The sequence below is a fragment of the Rhinatrema bivittatum genome, chromosome 3, assembly GCF_901001135.1.
Source record: "Rhinatrema bivittatum chromosome 3, aRhiBiv1.1, whole genome shotgun sequence".
Classification (NCBI taxonomy): Eukaryota; Metazoa; Chordata; class Amphibia; order Gymnophiona; family Rhinatrematidae; genus Rhinatrema; species Rhinatrema bivittatum.
In genome coordinates this window covers 314749142-314766967 of record NC_042617.1, presented here as the reverse complement: position 1 = coordinate 314766967, position 17826 = coordinate 314749142, and the positions used below count along the sequence as shown (strand labels likewise).

The 17826-nt window shown below is 40.7% G+C and overlaps 1 protein-coding gene across 3 annotated transcripts in view; it reads left to right on the top strand.

Annotated features, from left to right (window-relative positions):
* GTF3C2 (general transcription factor IIIC subunit 2) overlaps window positions 1–17826 on the top strand; it is a 265747-nt gene that overhangs the window by 86397 nt on the left and 161524 nt on the right. For all 3 annotated transcript variants that reach the window (XR_003855599.1, XM_029595224.1, XM_029595225.1), the window contains exon 7: window positions 15240–15338. Coding sequence is in view for 2 of the 3 variants with exons in the window: in XM_029595224.1 (XP_029451084.1) it covers window positions 15240–15338 (99 nt within the window). In the remaining variant the exon portion in view is untranslated. The remainder of the gene's footprint in view (window positions 1–15239; window positions 15339–17826) is intronic.

Below are 17826 nucleotides of genomic sequence, written 5' to 3'. Positions count from 1 at the left end.
ATAGAACACGGTTACTCGTTAGATTTTGCTCATCTGTTTCTGGTGTCTCCCTGCAGGTCCTTAGAGAAGCATCACCTGGTGGATCAAACGCTTCGGTTGATAGACCTAGGAGCGGTGATACTGGTTCCTTCGGGCGAGCAAAGAACAGGCAGATACTTGATTTATTTTGTAGTCCTCAAAAAGACAGGTCCTTCCGTCTGATTTTGGACTTGAAGAAGGTCAACAGAGTTCTTAGAGTGTCCCGTTTTTGCATGGAAATTCTGCGGTCCGTAATCACATCCGTCAGAGGAGGAGAGTTCTTGACTTCCCTCGATTTGACGGAGGCGTACCTGCACATAGCAATTCGGAAGGACCATCAGTGGTATCTTCGTTTCATGGTCCGCGGCAAACATTTCCAGTTTCAGGTCCTTCCCTTTGGGCTGGCTGCCGCTCCCCGCACCTTTACCAAGGTGATGGTGGTTGTCGCAGCGGCTCTCCGTCGGGAAGGGATCCTGGTCATCCCTATTTGGATGACTGGCTCATTCGAGCGAAGTAAGAGGAGCTATGCAAGGCGGCGGTGGCCAAGGTGGTGCAGACCCTTCACTCTCTGGGCTGGGTCATCAATCCAGCCAAGAGCCAGTTGTGTCCTGTCCAGATCCTGGATTTTTTGGGAGCGTGGTTCGATACTCTGATCGGGAAAGTCTTCCTCCTGCAGGAATGGATAGACAAGCTGACGTCTCAAGTTTGTCTCTTGGCTCTGCCGCTTCCCAAAGTATGGGATTGCTTGCAGGTGCTTGGTTCTATGGCGTCTACACTGGAGTTGGTTCCTTGGGCCTTTGCTCACATGAGACCATTACAGAGGGCCTTGTTATCACGTTGGGATCCCAAGTCGGAGGAGTTCCAGGAGCCTGCCAGGTCCAGCCTCGCTTGGTGGTTAATAACCGAACAATTGTCTCAGAGAGTAGAGCTCGAAGTTCCTCAGTGGGTCATCGTTACGATGAGCACCAACCTCTCCGGTTGGGGGGCAGTTTGCCAATCTCTTGCGGCGCAAGGCCAATGGACGCGGCAGGAAGTGCAATGGTCCAATCGTCTGGAAACACGGGCAGTATGATTAGCCTTGCATAAGTTCCTTCCTCTCATCAGTCAGTGAGAGTCTTATCCGACAATGCGACGACGGTGGCCTACATCAACCAGCAAGGAGGAATGAGGAGCAGTCCTGTGGCGTCTGAGGCAGACAAGCTCATGGCCTGAGCAGAGAGGAATCTGTCCAGGATAGCAGCTTCTCACATTGCCGGAGTGGACAACGTTCAGGCAGATTTTCTGTGCCGTCAGCGGCTAGATCCAGGAGCGTGGGAGCTGTCCGATGTGTTCCAGTTGTTAACTCATCGGTGGGGGGTCCCCCAATTGGATTTGATGGCGACTCAGATGAATGCCAAGGCGTCTCGATTCTTCAGTTGCAGGAGGGAGCACGGGGTGAAAGGAGTGGATGCTCTTGTTCTTCTGTGGCCCCACGACATTCTGCTCTACGTGTTTCCTCCTTGGCCCCTAGTGGGCAAAGTTTTAAGAAGAATAGAGGCCCATCCGGGAACACTGGTTCTGGTGGCTCCAGAATGGCCACGGAGGCCATGGTTCACAGATCTCATCAACCTCGCGGTGGATGGCCCGTTCCGTCTGGGTTATCTTACAAATCTCCTGAGACAAGGTCCAGTATTTTTTGACCAGGTGGATCACTTCTGTCTAGTGGCTTGGCTTATGAGAGGTGGCAGCTGAGAAAGAAGGGCTATCCGAATACGGTAATTTCCACTCTTTTGCGGGCTCGCAAAACATTCACCTCCGTTATGTATATCCGGTCTGGAAAGTTTTTGACTCTTGGTGCAGTAGATCGAAGGTTTCCCCTACACACGCCTCGATAGTCCCCATTCTAGCCTTCTTACAAGAGGGTTTGGTGAAGGGGTTAGCTTTCAGATCTCTACGGGTACAAGTGGCACCTTTCGGCTGTTTACGAGGAAAGGTGGAAGAAGTGTCCTTAGCGACTCATTCTGATGTGGTGTGTTTTCTTAGAGGTGCTAAACACTTGAATCCTCCCCTCAGGGCGGTTTGTCCATCTTGGAGTTTGAATTTGGTCCTTTGGCTGTTGTGTGAACCTCCTTTCGAACCGCTTAAACGCATTACCTTAAAGGACCTTACACTCAAAAGCAGTGTTTTTGGTAGCTATCTGCTCAGCTCGGAGAGTTTCTCAGATACAGGCACTATCTTGTTGTGAACCTTTTCTTCAGTTTTCGGATTCTGGTGTTTCTCTGCGAACGGTGCCTTCCTTTTTTCTTAAGGTTGTATCGGCCTTTCACATGAACTAGTCTGTTGAGTTGCCTGCGTTTCCAGATTTGGATCAAGATTCTCTGCATGCACGCGATTTGAGAAGATTGGATGTTAGGCGGGTACTTCTGTGATACTTGGAGGTCACTAATGAGTTTCGTTTGTCTGATCATCTTTTTGTTTTGTGGAGCGGTCCCAAGACCTCCATTGCCCGATGGTTGAAGTAGGCTATTGCTTCGTCGTAGATATGTCACGGTTGAGCGGTTCCTGAGGGTCTTAAGGCTCATTCGCTTCGGTCTCAGGCTGCGTCCTGGGCGGAAATTCAGCTGGTTTTCCCCCAGGAGATCTGTAGAGCGGCGACTTGGAAATCTTTGCATACTTTTGCTCGGCATTACCGTTTGGATGTTCAGGCTCCTGACTCCGAGAGCTTCGGAAGCGGGGCTTTCTAGGTCCCACCCCAGGTAAGGCGGCTTGGGTACATCCCAGCAGTCTGGGCTGATCCGGGTATGCACAGGGAAAGGAAAATTGATTCTTACCTGCTAATTTTTGTTTCATGTAGTACCACGGATCAGGGCAAACAGTGGATTAGACACCAGATGTTGTCCAAAAATTCTTTTATTTGAATGGAGACACAAGATTCAAATTATCGCCCGACTCAGGCCGAGTTTCGCCCCCCACGGAGACCGTCTCGTTTTACTGTTTAATTAATCTAACGCTACGGTGTTGTAGCGCCTTGAGAAGCATTTTTCCCTGGAGGGATTTCTCCTCGAAATAAACAACGCGATTGTGACAGCAAGTTTGAGACATTTGAATCATTACATAAGAATATATTGAATATAGGAATTATATTATTTATTTATTTTTATTTAAAAACTTTTATATACCGGTATTAGTATGCATACATCATACCGGTTTACAATGTAACTTTAAAGGTAGAAATTACAATGAACAGGGAGGGCGAACAAGGAGGAGTATACAAAGAGCAGGAGGTGGAGGAATTAAAGCAATAAATAAAAACTGCAACGGACTATTTACAGGAATATACAAGGCGTAGGCAAGATACTTGCAGAAGTCGGTGTACTTAATCAGGGTAGGCTTGTCGGAAGAGCCTGTATGTAGATATTAATCTACATACAGCCCCTGAGGCAGCCCCGTGGGGGGCGAAACTCGGCCTGAGTCGGGCGATAATTTGAATCTTGTGTCTCCATTCAAATAAAAGAATTTTTGGACAACATCTGGTGTCTAATCCACTGTTTGCCCACACGGAGTTCTTAGACCACCTACCCTCTTGCTTCATCAGTACCACGGATCAGCCCAGACGCCTGCCCAGAATAGATATGTAATTTTTTGTTTTTAGATCCGCTCAAACTTTTCCATTTTTTTCTGGCAGACTATATCCGAACGAAGATTTCTCAGTGCTCTTAATCTGTACATAGTTGATGGTCCTTGATTTGATTTAGCCACTAAATTTGAATTACGGTAACCTGTTCGATTTATTTTTTGCTTTGATACAGTTTAAGGGGGCTGCAGGTGATGTGCCGTACTTACAGGGGGTGCCCTTCAAGTTTTTCTCTGACTCCCATCTGCTGGAAGGGAGGCATAACCCAGCAGTCTGGACTGATCTGTGGTACTACAGGAATGAAAATTAGCAGGTAAGAACCAATTTTCCTATCCACAAGGCCCTAGGCAATTTACAACTGAACATACATAATAAAATGAATTTACTAATGAACAAAAAGATCTGCAGTCCACAAAAATTACAAAAAGACCCTCTGCCTAAGTACATATAACCCAGCTGAGGCTCAAAGTAACACTGTAATTTATCCATATGCCAGTCTAAATAAATATGTCTTCAAAGAAGATTTGAACTGCTTTGGGCATGTCAGAAGCTGTAAGTCTGCAGATAAATTATTCCAGAGTCCTGAAGAGCCGTCTCATGAGAGGGGACATCCACTAGATCCTATGAGAGACTGAAGCACATGAGTCTGGCTGTAAATTCTCAACAGGGCACTGAATCTGCTATTGGGCAGCCCGTGTTGTTCATGTAATGTACTCTCGCATGCCTGTAGCATTGATAAGACCAGCAGTCAAATTTTGCAGTAACTGCAATGTCTTTAGAGCACAGATACAGCATATTGCAGTAATCAAGCAAAGGCAGTGCTTGAATAACCATACAAAAGTCTGAGTGGTTAAGCAGGGGTTCAGGCCACAAAGAACTCTGTTTAAAAAAGAAAAACACCCCCCCCCCCAGACTTAACTGCTGTGTTTCAACTTATTTCAATCTTTAAAGGGGGGTTGGGGGTGAGGCTTCATCTTTATACTGAGACCTTCGAATTGTGTAGGTAAGCTCCAGGAGGATTTTTCTGTCTTGCATAACTTGGTCGTCTGTCAATTCTTGGGGGCTTTTCTGCAGATTAGCAGATACTATTTTCCATGAACCTAATTTCAATAGGACTGATCAAAGCCACTGGTGCCCTACATGTGATGTAAATGCTCAGCTGCAGATAGCAGCACTGCCTGCTCCTCTTGTCTCCATGTTGAAAAAAAATAGAGGACCTCTTAAAAATAGTACAGACCTTAAATATCGATTAAGGAGACAATCGCTGGTACTAAGTCACCAAATCTTAAGATTTTGTCTGTCTTCAAGGCCATAAAACAAGCATATTCAGTGGTTGATACAGCTGTGGTGGCTATTTTCAAAAACGTTCAATCTCTACAAAACACACTGCACAGCCTCAGTTAATTAAAGTTATAAATGCTGTAATGTTAGTTCCTGATGGAAACACTCAGAAAGGCATGGATTATACTCCAAAATTGCCCTCTACAAGTACCTATACACCTAAATTCTTCAAATTTTTACATCAAGCATTTTGTGTTCTTTAAGAGCAAACTGATCCAGTAGAAGCATCATTAAATATACAGATACAGTCAAATCATTCTTCAACCCTGCAAAATAGGCCTCCAAAATGATTCAGTTTTAGAACCATGTCTGAAGATTTGTTTACTACATTCTGTTGATTTATCTATTGTTGATTAGGAAGGGGAACTATTTTCTAAAGGTAAAGATTACTCTCTCATTAGACTCTTTCATAAGAATAAAGTTACAGCTCTGATTTCTCAAGTTTGCTACTCAGATTATCAGAGAATAAGATAGAGGAAACTGTGGATTGGGATACAATAATTAAAGGTATTAGCCTTCAATGGCTTTCCCCTATGTTCAGAAATTGAAAACATGATCTTCTCTGAATGGGGCTCCCCAGAGACAGAATATAGAGACATGAGAGTTTTTAATAAAATTTATCCTCTGTTTATAGAAATTCAAGGCAGCCTGATGCAAATGCCTAATGTTGATGTTATGGTATCTGCAGTCTCTAGAAAAATGACAATTCCAGTAGAAGGGGAAGCAGCATTTGAGGACCCATAGGATAGAAAGATTGAGCTTATACTGAAGCATGTCTTCATCTCAAGTGCTGCATCTGTACAGGTGGTAACTTACATAAGTTATATAGGACGAGCTCTTTTAAACTGGATTCAGCAGCTTACTGAAGGGGAAGACATTGCAAGGTCCGAGTCAGCAGCTGCATGCATTTCAGATAGCTTATATGATCTTATAGGAATTTCCTCAAGGTCTCTAGCTTTATTGGTTGGCGCTAGAAGATTGCTTTGGCTAAGAAACTGGGCAGTGGAGTCTTGTGTATATTACTATTCAAGGGTCGGTTATTTGGAGAAAAGAGAAAAATTAGTTAAAACATAAATACATTTTAGGAGAATCCAAGCCTCAGAGGCTGCTAAAAGGTAGAAGCAGGGCATCCTATAGATATATTGGAAGTCGTTTCCAGTATCGAGACTCCAGAAGATATCGCCCTGGAAGATCATATTCAGTACAGTTGGCATGGCCCAGAGGTCAAATGCAGTCCTTTCGTGGAACCAGAAAAACATGATCAGACTTGACAAGTACATCAACTTCCACTCAGTTCCCAATGAGGATCTGTAGATCCATTCTTTGATACAACCACTAGGAGGATACCTTCAGAGGTTTTGCCAAAAGGGGATCCAAATAAGTATAGACCAATATGGGTCTTGGACCTCATGCAAAATGGTTATTCTTTAGAACTTGGCTGCCCTATAACAGAAACATTCATGATATCTCCATGTGTTTAGCTTTACAGCATTTTCTCCAATTACTAAAGTGGAAAGCAATCAGTATTGTGTGACAGTACTTATAGCAGTGGCTTACATAAACAAGTAGGGAAAAACACTGAGTCCGGGTATTTGAGGAGACAAATATTCTTTTTCCTGGGCAGAAAATAACTTTCAGCAGATATTGACATTTCATATTGCAGGCTAAAATTTTCTAAGTTGATATCTTGAATCAGGGGTATCAGAAAATAGAAAATGTGGAACATCCTGCAGATGGCTTTGATGGCGACATGCAAGAATGCAAAGGCAAATTGTTTTTCAATCAGTGCAGAGAGATTAGCAGCAAAGGGATAGATGCATTCATGGCCAGGAGTGGTGATAATGTACATCTTTCTACCTTGGCTGCTATTAGATCACATTCTGAAAAATAGTGGAGGAGATAGCATGAGTGGTGATGTTAGTTCCAGATTGGCCAAGAATACCATGGTATGCAGATTTAATGAGGCAAAAAAATTGATCAGCTCCTTCAGCTTTCAGCAATGGGGGGCCTTCTTTGTCAGGGGCTGATATTAATGGAGGATCCTTCTCCATTCTGTCTTTCAGCATGGCTCTTGAAAAGTCAGAATTAGTTTTAAAAAAAAAAAAAGGATATTCTCCATTTATTATTTTAACTTTACTAAAATCAAGGAAGATTTGTACATCATTTGCATGTATTCGTGTATGGTGCTGTTTTGAATCACATTGTACAGACATGGCAGAATCCCCTTGGTGTGCAGAGATTTTAGACATTCCTACTTTTCCATAGAAGAGTTTAGAAAAAGGTTTGGTATATAATTCCTTAAAGATTCAAGTAGCAGCAATCTCTTGTTAAAGAGAGAGAATCAAGGGAATATCTATAATATCTCATTTAGATGTTATATGAATTTTAAAAGGAGTAAAGAGAATGCGACCTCTGTTTAAGACAGTAATAACTCAATGGAATCTAAATTTGGTACTCTAAGCCCTAGTTTCAACTCCATCTGGAACATTAAGAGACACGTCAACAAAAGACCTAACATTTAAGACTGTTCTTAGTATCGATCACTTTGGCAAAACTCATCTCTGAAATTCAAGCCTTATCACGTAGAGATCCATTCTTAAGATTCTGTACAGACTCAGTAATAATTAAACCTGTCCCACTTTTTTTTTTTTTTATATATAATTTTTATTAATCTTTCCATTTTACAAAAGAAATACACAGTTTGTATACTTAACTTGTGTATAGAAACTTACATTTAAATTTAAACAAAAACATAGTTTACATTCTGTGCATTCTAGAAAAAATAATTCACTAGTAATTGCAGAAATTGGTGGACAGAAATTTGAGCAGACTATACCAAAGAAAAATCTCAAAGATAATGTGTCTGATCCATATCTTTCTTAATCCCCCATATTATACTAGGAGATACTATAGGACTAGGAGTCCAGGAAAGCTCGTAGCTGGTCAACCTGATTAAAAATATATCTATTGTTTTGATAGAGAACAATACATCTACAAGGGAAACGTAAGATAAACTTAGCTCCCCGCTGTGTAACTTGTTCCCTCAATACTAGAAATTCTTTTCTTCTTAATTGAGTATTTAAGGACACATCAGGAAAAATCCTAATAGGATAACCATGAAAATTTAAAGTCTGATGTTTAAAATATAATCTAAGAATTATATCTCTTTGTGAAATGTCTGCAAATTGGACAACTAATGTAGCTCTTGATTTTATTTCAGTATCTGAAGACTTCTCCAAGAGTTCTGATAAATTTATATCCTCTTTCACCTCATCCTGGTTCTGTTTTCCTAAACCATAATTACTTTTAGCTTGAGTGACATAGTATATTCTGGATATCACTGGCAAAGTTATTTCAGTGTATTTCAATATATTAATTAAATAACTTTTAAACAATTCTCGGGGCGAGAGTAAATGTGTTATAGGAAAGTTTAGAACTCTTAGATTACTTCTTCTAATCTGATTTTCAATTTGTTCCAATTTTTCTATATGAATCTTCTCTGATTTAATCAAATTTAATTGTATTTTCTCCATCTCTTCAGTTTTTATACTCAGACTATTCACTGAATTTTCTACCTTCTCTACTTTTGTTTGCAGAGTTTTATTAACACTCAATCCCTCTTGTACCATTGTAGCTAAGTCACTAATTGATTTCTGCATAGAGATAATCATGTTCCCTATCTCTTCTAATGAAAATGTTTTAAATGTAACAACAGGTATCCCAGCCATTTCTTCCCCCCGAACTCCCTCCGTTCCCTTCTCCTTAGATATCACCACGGTATTCAAGTCCTCTTTCTGATTTTTTAAGAACTGAGACCCAGAGGCTATGGGTGAGTGATTCAAATTACTTAACACTCCTTGTTCATCAGGTGGTAAGATGTTCAAGCTCAGGATCTGGGAATCATCAAATTTTAATTCTCCTCCTTCTCTTCTCGTAGGTGGATCTGGTGTCGATGGGGCACCAGGGCTCAAAGATATCTCATGGGTCAGGGTGTCTAGTCCCTGCTCCTGGACTTCAACTCCAACGACCCCGCCTTCTGGTGACAATAACCTGTCCCACTTTTTAACTTTTTCAGCCTATCATTTAAACCAGTATTATTATTTTACTTTCATTTTCAAAAGAAGAATGCAAAAGCAAGAATAGAACTTTGAAGTATTTAGATGTACGATGCATTCTAATCTGATATTTAGAAGAAACAAATTCCTTCCATAAAACAGACAAGTTGTTTATACTATTTGGTGGGCCATGCAGAGGTGAAGCAGTTTCTAAGCAACAGTATCTAAATGGATAAAGGAAAGGAAACAATTCTCTGCTTATATATTGTCTAATAGTAAGGATCCAGAGAAAATCAAAGGACATTCAACAAGAGCTCAAGCTGCATTATGGGTAGAAAAAGGGATAGTAAATCTGACTGAAATTTGTAGAGCAGCCACTTGGTTAACTTTACATTCACTTACAAAACATTAGTTTGGATATTAAGAGGACTCAGCTTTTGAAGCAAAAGTCCTTAAAGCAGGTTTATCAACATCTTATCCAGGTAGTTGGGCTTTGGTAATTCCCAATCATTCTGGACTGGTGTAGCAGAAAGATTTTTTATTTATTTTAAATCTTTTCTGTACCGTCGTTTGGTGGGGACCGTCACAACGGTTTACATTAAGGCACATTCATACTAATCAATACTCGCTCAATAATTTAAAAAAATCCCTCTATTCAATGACCTACTCAACGACTGCAAACCAGATTTCATTGCAATCAAGGACTGTGAGGGTGTGCAGATCGCAGCTCCTGACCCGTTAGAATTTTTTCTTCCTGACTCTTAGTAAATTTTCCTTATTCGAAGTTTCTTGTTGAAATATAACTTTAATATGCCTCATACTAAGAGGAAGGCACGGGTGCGTGAACTTACCTCTACTCCAGATTCCCTGAAACAGATGCGGATCGAGGCTGCTTTCGCGCAAACGCCAAACTTAGACCCGGATGCAGGAGTCGTTGGGGCTGGGCTGGAGCAGCAGCCTAGCCCCCAGACCTTTGAGACATCTTTGAGCCCGGGATGTCCAGCGGTGCCGGACCCACCAAGGAGAACAACTGACACAGAGGAAGGTACCCCGAGAGGAGATAAAAATTTCTCCTCGGAGAGCCTGAAGGAATCGGGCTCCAGGGACCGAGAAAAGGAGGCCCAACAGCTGGGCCTGGAAGAACAAAAGTCGAGTGGCGAAGGACTTTCGGAGGTAGGAGTTGCCATGAGCAATTTTTCTCTTCTTAATACAACTGCAACCTTAGCTCCTTCGTTGGAGGAAATAAAAAAACATCTTGATTGTAATGCAAAAATCTATAAATACACTGACGCTAACTGTGAAAAAAGCTATGAATAAAACTACCAAAGTGGAAGAAAAAGTGGATTTGGCTGAACAAAAAGTAACAATGTTGGAAGTTAAAGTGAAAGAAATAGAGAAAATACAAGGAAATCTTATAAGATCAGAAAAAAGGACTCCGAATAAATTGGAATTTCAAGAAAATATATCTAAAAGAGCAAATTTGCGATTTTTGAATTTTCCCAAAACAAAATTACAGACACCTTTGGAATTGTTGAAGAGCTATTTTGTAAATATTCTAAAATTTTCATTGGAAAATATCCCAGTAATAGTAACTGTTTACTATCAAGTGTTACGAGCTCGGGGAAGTGGAGATTCTAAACAGAGAGAAAATCAAGAATTACAAGAAGAAGATACTTTGGACATTACCAATTTTTTAGAAAAGTCATTTGAAATGGACATTGCCCAACGAGCAACGTTAATAGTCCAATTTTCATCAAGGATAGAGAGAGATAATGTATTAAAACAGTATTTTAAATATCAAAATGTGAAATTTTTTGGTCAGCCAATACGTATTTTTCCCGACATAGCAAGGACGACACAAATTAAGCGGAAAAAATTCTTAGAATTAAGGAAGGAAGCAGTAGAGAGAGGAGAACGTTTTATATTGCGGTTTCCTTGTCGATGCCTAATAACCCATGGAGATGTAAAGTATATCTCTACAGACCCGGAGCAATTACATAAATATCTAGATTCCCTTGTGCAATCCTAGAGAGAATCCTAAAGTTGCTGGAATTAAGTAAATTGTTTTGGCGAAACTCACAGATAAGCTTGTAAACAATATTTGTATTGTAATTTTCTTTATTTTTCTGCTATAATCACCCTTGATCTCCTCATATTTCTTAAAATATAATAGTTCAATGTACATGTCCCCAGATATACATGTATAATTACTTTGTATTATTCATCTTAGTGTGAATGGATAGAGAATGTTTATTTTTTCTTCATTGTAATCTGGGTGAAATATATGTAATGTTGAAAAATTTCTTTGTTATACAACTAAAAATCAATAAAGATTAAATATAAAAAAAAAACAACCCACAGATTCCGTCCTAATAAACCAACTATCCAACCAGAACTACAACATCTCTTCAATTCCCAGAAAAAATAAAAAAGGAGGTGGCCTAATGCTTATATCTAAAAAAAAACCCTTCAGCTAAAACTTCGTCCATCTACCATTCCTCCACCTTTTGAAATTGCTATATATGACTCACCAAAACTTCAGATATGCATCGTCTACTCTCTACCAGGAGCACTTGAGAAAAACTGCTCACCTCTAATTGAATTTCTAATAAATAACATCTCCCTCAACAAACCCATCATCTTACTTGGCGACTTCAATATACACTTCAACTTACCCTCCCAATCTAAAACCTACCAAACGATCATTGATGCACTTTCAGCTCTAAATCTTAAACAAATAATCCAATCTCCAACTCACAAAGCAGGCCACACAATTGACCTCATCTTTATCAATACTGAAATTTGGAAATCTTTCTCTACTCACACTAAAGAAATACCTTGGTCTGACCATCACCTAATCCAAGCTGAACTACTCGCCAACCTCAACCTAAAAACGCCTCAAAGCACCCCAAAAGTAATATCTTACCATCCACCATTTAACACAGATCTCCTACAAAAAACTCTTCAATCAGAACTAATAAACATCAACCTATCTAATGCCGATAATGCTATCTTATCATGGCTAAATATCACAAAAAAAGTAGCAGACAACATTAATCCCTCCATTACAAAATATAAACAACAGTCCAAACACAACAACCAGTGGTACAATGAAAATATCAGAACTGCCAAACGTCTACTCAGAAAAAAAGAAAGAGAATGGCGGAAAAACAAAAACCCTACCACACTAAATAACTATCGGAACAACCTTACTCAATACAAAAATATCATCAACAATGCAAAAAAGAATTTTGTCCCCAATAAACTCTCCAAATTTCATCATAACCCCAGAATGCTATTCACAATAGTTCAAAAACTTACCAAAACCACCCAAGATTCTACATGCACCAAACATGGAAGTGATGACTTTGCGGACTTCTTCAACAACAAAATAGCTCATCTCATCCAATCCAACACAACCAACAACAACCAGAACATCAAACTCAACAGCATGATAACTTCATCCTGGTCAAACTTTGATATCTCCTCCACTCTTGAAATTAGAACTATAATAAACAAAATGAACCCAGCCAACCATCCACTGGACACCATCCCAATAACCTCCCTCAAAACAATCAAACCAACCATTTCTAAAACCATCACCAAAATCGTCAACTTATCATTGACTGAAGGCTACTACCCCAAATGCCTCAAATCTGCTATCATCAAACCAATCCTCAAAAAGAACAACCTAGATCCAGAAATCCTCACCAACTACCACCCTATATCAAACCTTTCATTTCTGGCCAAAACCATTGAAAAAGTTGTACACACTCAACCAAATGATTATCTGGAGACAAACAACATCCTACATCCATCCTAATATGGATTTAGAAAAAACCTAAATACAGAATCTCTCCTCATCTCCCTAAATGACATTATCATCAGAGGCTTTGACAAAGGTGAAAAATACCTACTCATACTCCTTGACCTATCAGCCGCTTTTGACACAGTAAACCGCAATATACTGTTAGAACGACTGTCAAACATTGGCCTTTCTGGTACTACATTACAGTGGTTCTCGTCCTACCTCTCTGATCGTTCATACCAAGTAGTGATCAACAACACCCCATCAAAAATGATTGACCTCAAAACTGGAGTTCCACAAGGTTCAGCCTTATCCGCTACCCTCTTCAACATTTACCTCCTACCCATCTGCCAACTACTAAAAGATCATGGAATCTCACATTTCCTCTACGCTGATGACATTCAGCTTCTAATTCCCATACAAAACTCAATTGAAAACGCATACAAAAAAACATCAGATCTACTTATCTCAATCAAGCACTTACTAAACTCCCTGAAACTCATAATCAACTTCGACAAAACTGAAATCATACTCATGGATAAACTCAATCCAACTCCGCCACACCTGACAATCCTAGATAAACAAATGACAACGATAATCCCTACCACCCATACCAGGAACCTTGGAGTTACCATCGATGCTGAACTCTTTCAAACCCCACATTGTAAATAAAACGAAAGAAGGATACCACAAGCTACTAACCCTAAGACACACAAAGCCATTTCTCAACCCTTCTGACTTCAGAACCGTCCTCCAACTGCTTATTTTCTCCACCTTCGATTACTGCAACTCATTACTTATTGGAATCCCTTCATCATCCCTCAAACCACTCCAAATACTGCAGAACTCAGCTGCCAGAATCCTTACCGGAAAAAAAAGAAACTAACACATTACACCCATTTTAACCTCTCTTCACTGGCTTCCTATTTCTGCACGAATTACCTACAAATCTATGACCATCATTCATAAAATCTTAAATGATGATCTTCATGGACTAAAAGGCTTAAACATTACCCCCCAAAACCCACAAAGAAACCTACGCTCCAACAACACAGGATTCCTAAACATCCCCATCTTAAGAGCGCTCATCTTTCAACTATGCGAGAGAGCATTTTCCATTGCTTCCCCCAAAACTTGGAACACCAAAACTTGGAACACCAAAAAAACATTTTAAAAAGACCTAAAAACATTTTTATTCCACAAACTCTATTCTAACTATCTGACACCTGATCATCCCAGCACTCAACAGAATTTGCAAGCATAATCCTCCTCCTTCATGCTCTCCTGATGTACCCTCCTTTTCTACCCCTTTCTGCTCACTCCCTTGATCCGTTAAGTTCTTTGAAAATGTTCTCTGCAATATTCTGTTATTCAATGACTAAGAAAATATGTTGATTGTTCACAAAACCCTACTGTTCCCAACTACTATGTTAACTCCATTTGATTGTAAGATAATTGCATATGTTGGATGATAATTGAAGATTTGTAAACCGTTATGATGGCTCTACCGAATAACGGTATATAAAACCCTATAAATAAATAAACATAAAAGTAATAATGCTGCAATTTGTCCGATTACAAAAGTGCCATAAGGTTCGGTAACATAGTTAGTGATCAAAGATAAGGAAAAGAATATTAAATCTTACCTGATATTTTTATTCTTTATTTCTGCTATACAAGTCCAGAAACCCACCTAGAAAGTAAAATATAAAAAGTTATTTCAGAGGAAATTCTCAAAGTAAAATCTTTTGCATTTATACAAAAACATGTATATACAGTTTCATAGTTGGTATAGAACTTAAGTTTTTAATTGGCTTTGTCAATATACTGACTTACACATTCTGCACCTAGTTTAAGTAGAGGTAGTGATTAAAAAAAAAAAAAAAAAAAAGCAAAAGCTAGTGCTCTACCTCCATCAGCTGAAAGAGATTAAATCCAATCATTTTGGACTGGTGTAGCAGAAATGAACGAGAGAAATTATCAGGTAAAATTTAATTTTTTTTCATTGTGCAAGGATGTTAAACAGTCACAGCTTGGCAGACATTACACTCAGCTGCAGATCACATTTCAAATGAGTTGAGATGCAGTTCTATTTGCTCAGGGTGGGAAGCTAGGAGCTAATGAAAACGTGTATAATTATAATGGATATAAGGTGATGAGTGAAAAAGATGACCCAAGGAGTACTGGTGTATCCAGTTCTATGCATCCCTCTGGTTTAGGAGCATTTTAATAGTCATCATCAATCAAGCACTTGTCCATCTGTCAAGTAACAGTATCATATTGTCAGCAGACTAGATAGCCTCTACAGTCTTTTTCTGTCATGTTTCTATGTAAATCATTAAATTGTTGGTTGAAGTTTTTGGATTTTTGATTATTATTTAGAAAAGCTTTTCTCTTCTTCCAGTGAATCTTCTAAATACTTACCACAGGAAGCAAAGTCTCCTTTGTTTACTATTCGGCGGGAAGGGATCAAAGAAGATGAAGCCTACTACAGAATAAACAGGTACTCTTTGTGCAGTGAGCAGATCATATCTTACCTATTAGAATATCTAGATCTTTCCTCCAGCCCTGACTATATTGTACAGTGCTCCAAATCTTTCTTGCTGCTCCAGCCCTGCCCTCCTATCTCCATGGCATCTGGGGAGGGGCAGAAGACCACACAGAGTAGATGAGAGCATCTGCTTCCTGCTCCAACCCCTTTCTTCTTATGCACCCCTTCCTCCCATCTACTCCTGGAGTTACAGGGCTTTTCTCTGCTGTGCTTTTTCTGCTTCAGCTGAGATGGAAGAAATGAGTTGCCTGGAGAATGATTTATGAGGAGAGAAGAAGGGTGCATGCTGAAAGGGGGTAAAGAGATAAGGGAGTGAAACAGTACAAATAGTGAATAATGGGGAGGGGGACATAGGAAGCTGATGTGTAATTAGACTTCACTGTTTCTCCCAGCCAAAAGTGGGGAATAGAGCAAACCACATATCCTGGGAGAGGAGGGGGGCATGTAGAGCGAGGAGACCAAGCCTAGGATGGGGTCAGGAATGGAGGAAAGGAGGCAGAGAGAGGGAAAACCCAGGAATAGGGAGGGAGCAGGAGAAAGAAAAGAGGGAGCACCAGAAACTTGAGGGAGGAAGAAGAGAGAGAGGATCTCAGATAAGGAGCAGTGTAATGGAGAGGGAAGGAGCACCCAGGATGGAGGGGAAGAGAGGAGGTGGTGAAATGACTCGAATTGTGAGAAGAGAAGGAAAGCTGGGAACTGAGGAAGAGGAAATTGGATAGGTGAGGGGACAAGGGCAAGAAGATGGGGTATTGAAACATAGAATACAAAGGCAGATGAAGATCACATGACCCATCTAATCTACCCATCCAGATCTCCCGTTGAGAATTCAAGGAAACACGGGACAAACAGAGGATGTCTGAGGAAGAGGAAGGGACTGTAAAGCTAAAAGGGAGCTGATGGCTGAAAAGGGAAAAAGGACTGCTAATGGGTGGTAAAGGGAGTGGTGAAGACCCTAGATTGGGGGAGAGGGAAGAGGAATCCTGAGAGAATGGAGAATGAGGGTGAGGAATGGAGAAAGAGATCAGTCAGGAAGAAGACACAAGGAGGAAGAAAACTATTACTACTACTTATCACTTCAATAGTGTTATTTGGGCAAAACAGACTTTGTGAATTTAATTTTTAAGGAAGAAAACTGTTAAAATCAATAAGCCTGTACATGGGATAATTGGGTTAAGATTTAAAAGCAACCTCAAAAAGGTGGGTTTTTAGGCTGGATTTGAATAAGGCAAGAGAAGGGAGCATTACAGACCAACTCAAGAAGTCTATTTCAAGCATATGATGCAGCCAGGTAGAAAGCATGGAGTTGGTGGTAGAGGAGGAAGGCAGAAATAGGAGCAACTTGCCTGATGGAAAGAAAGGAGGGGGTGTATCAAGAGATGAGAGGAGAGGAAGTGAGGAGCTCCAAAGTGAAGGCTTTTGTAGGCGAGTAAAAGGAGCTTGTACTATATGTGGAAATAGATAGGAAGCCAATGTAGTGACTTGAGAAGGGTTGTATGGCGAAAGATAAGACGTGTAGCTGAATTTTGGATGGATCGTAGTGGAGAGAGGTGATTTTTCATCAGTAAGCAGTCTGAATTAGCCAATGCTGTTCTGGGTGACGTCAGGAGACATAGTGTAGTCTTGAGTCAAAGTTTTGAATCTGCTGTACCTGCTAACATCTGAAAAAAATCAGGCTTCAGGTATAGTCAGTGCAGACAGATAATGTCCGTCACTGACAATCACAACTATTGCTACATCTGCCTAGGTCCTGATCATGACCAGGCAGCCTGCAGAAACTGTGTCTACATGTCTCCTAGGGCGAGGAGACAGAGGGTGGCAAAGATAGCGGGCCTTCAAGACCAGAAGAGTGTCCCTCTTTCAGAGAGCTATGCACCCTTGTTGAAGCGCTCTGACCACTCGTTGCCGGGCCCGAACACCACTCCTCTCGATGTCACCAGAAGGGCCTCTTCGGTAGAGCCCAGAGGTATGAAGCATCCACTGTTCCCGGAGGCCAAGGTCGCTGAACCACCTAAAAGGCCAAAATCCAGTTTGGGGGAAAGACCCGTTAAGTGATCAGAAGCGCTAACAGAGGGTCGGGGCCGAGATGCATCACAGCTGCCCAGGCTGACACAGCACGACAGAATAGCCTGGCTTCATTCTAGTTCCATCAGGGAAGATGTGCATGACAAGCGTGCCAACCTTCCATGTTTGGGAGATAATCTGTTCGGAAAGAAGCTGAAAGACACAGTAACCCAACTCAAGGAGCAGAACGTAGCAGTTCAATGTCTGTCGGCCCTTTCAGATACCCAGACGGCATCCAGGCGCTTTTTCAGCACTATCGAAGGCCGTACTATGCCCAGAGGAAGCCATGCTCATAGACCTGTTTGCAACAGAGCAGAATATAAAACTATAGAGGTTTTGCTCACTTCTGCCCAGCCCAAGGAGAAAATCGCAGGCACAC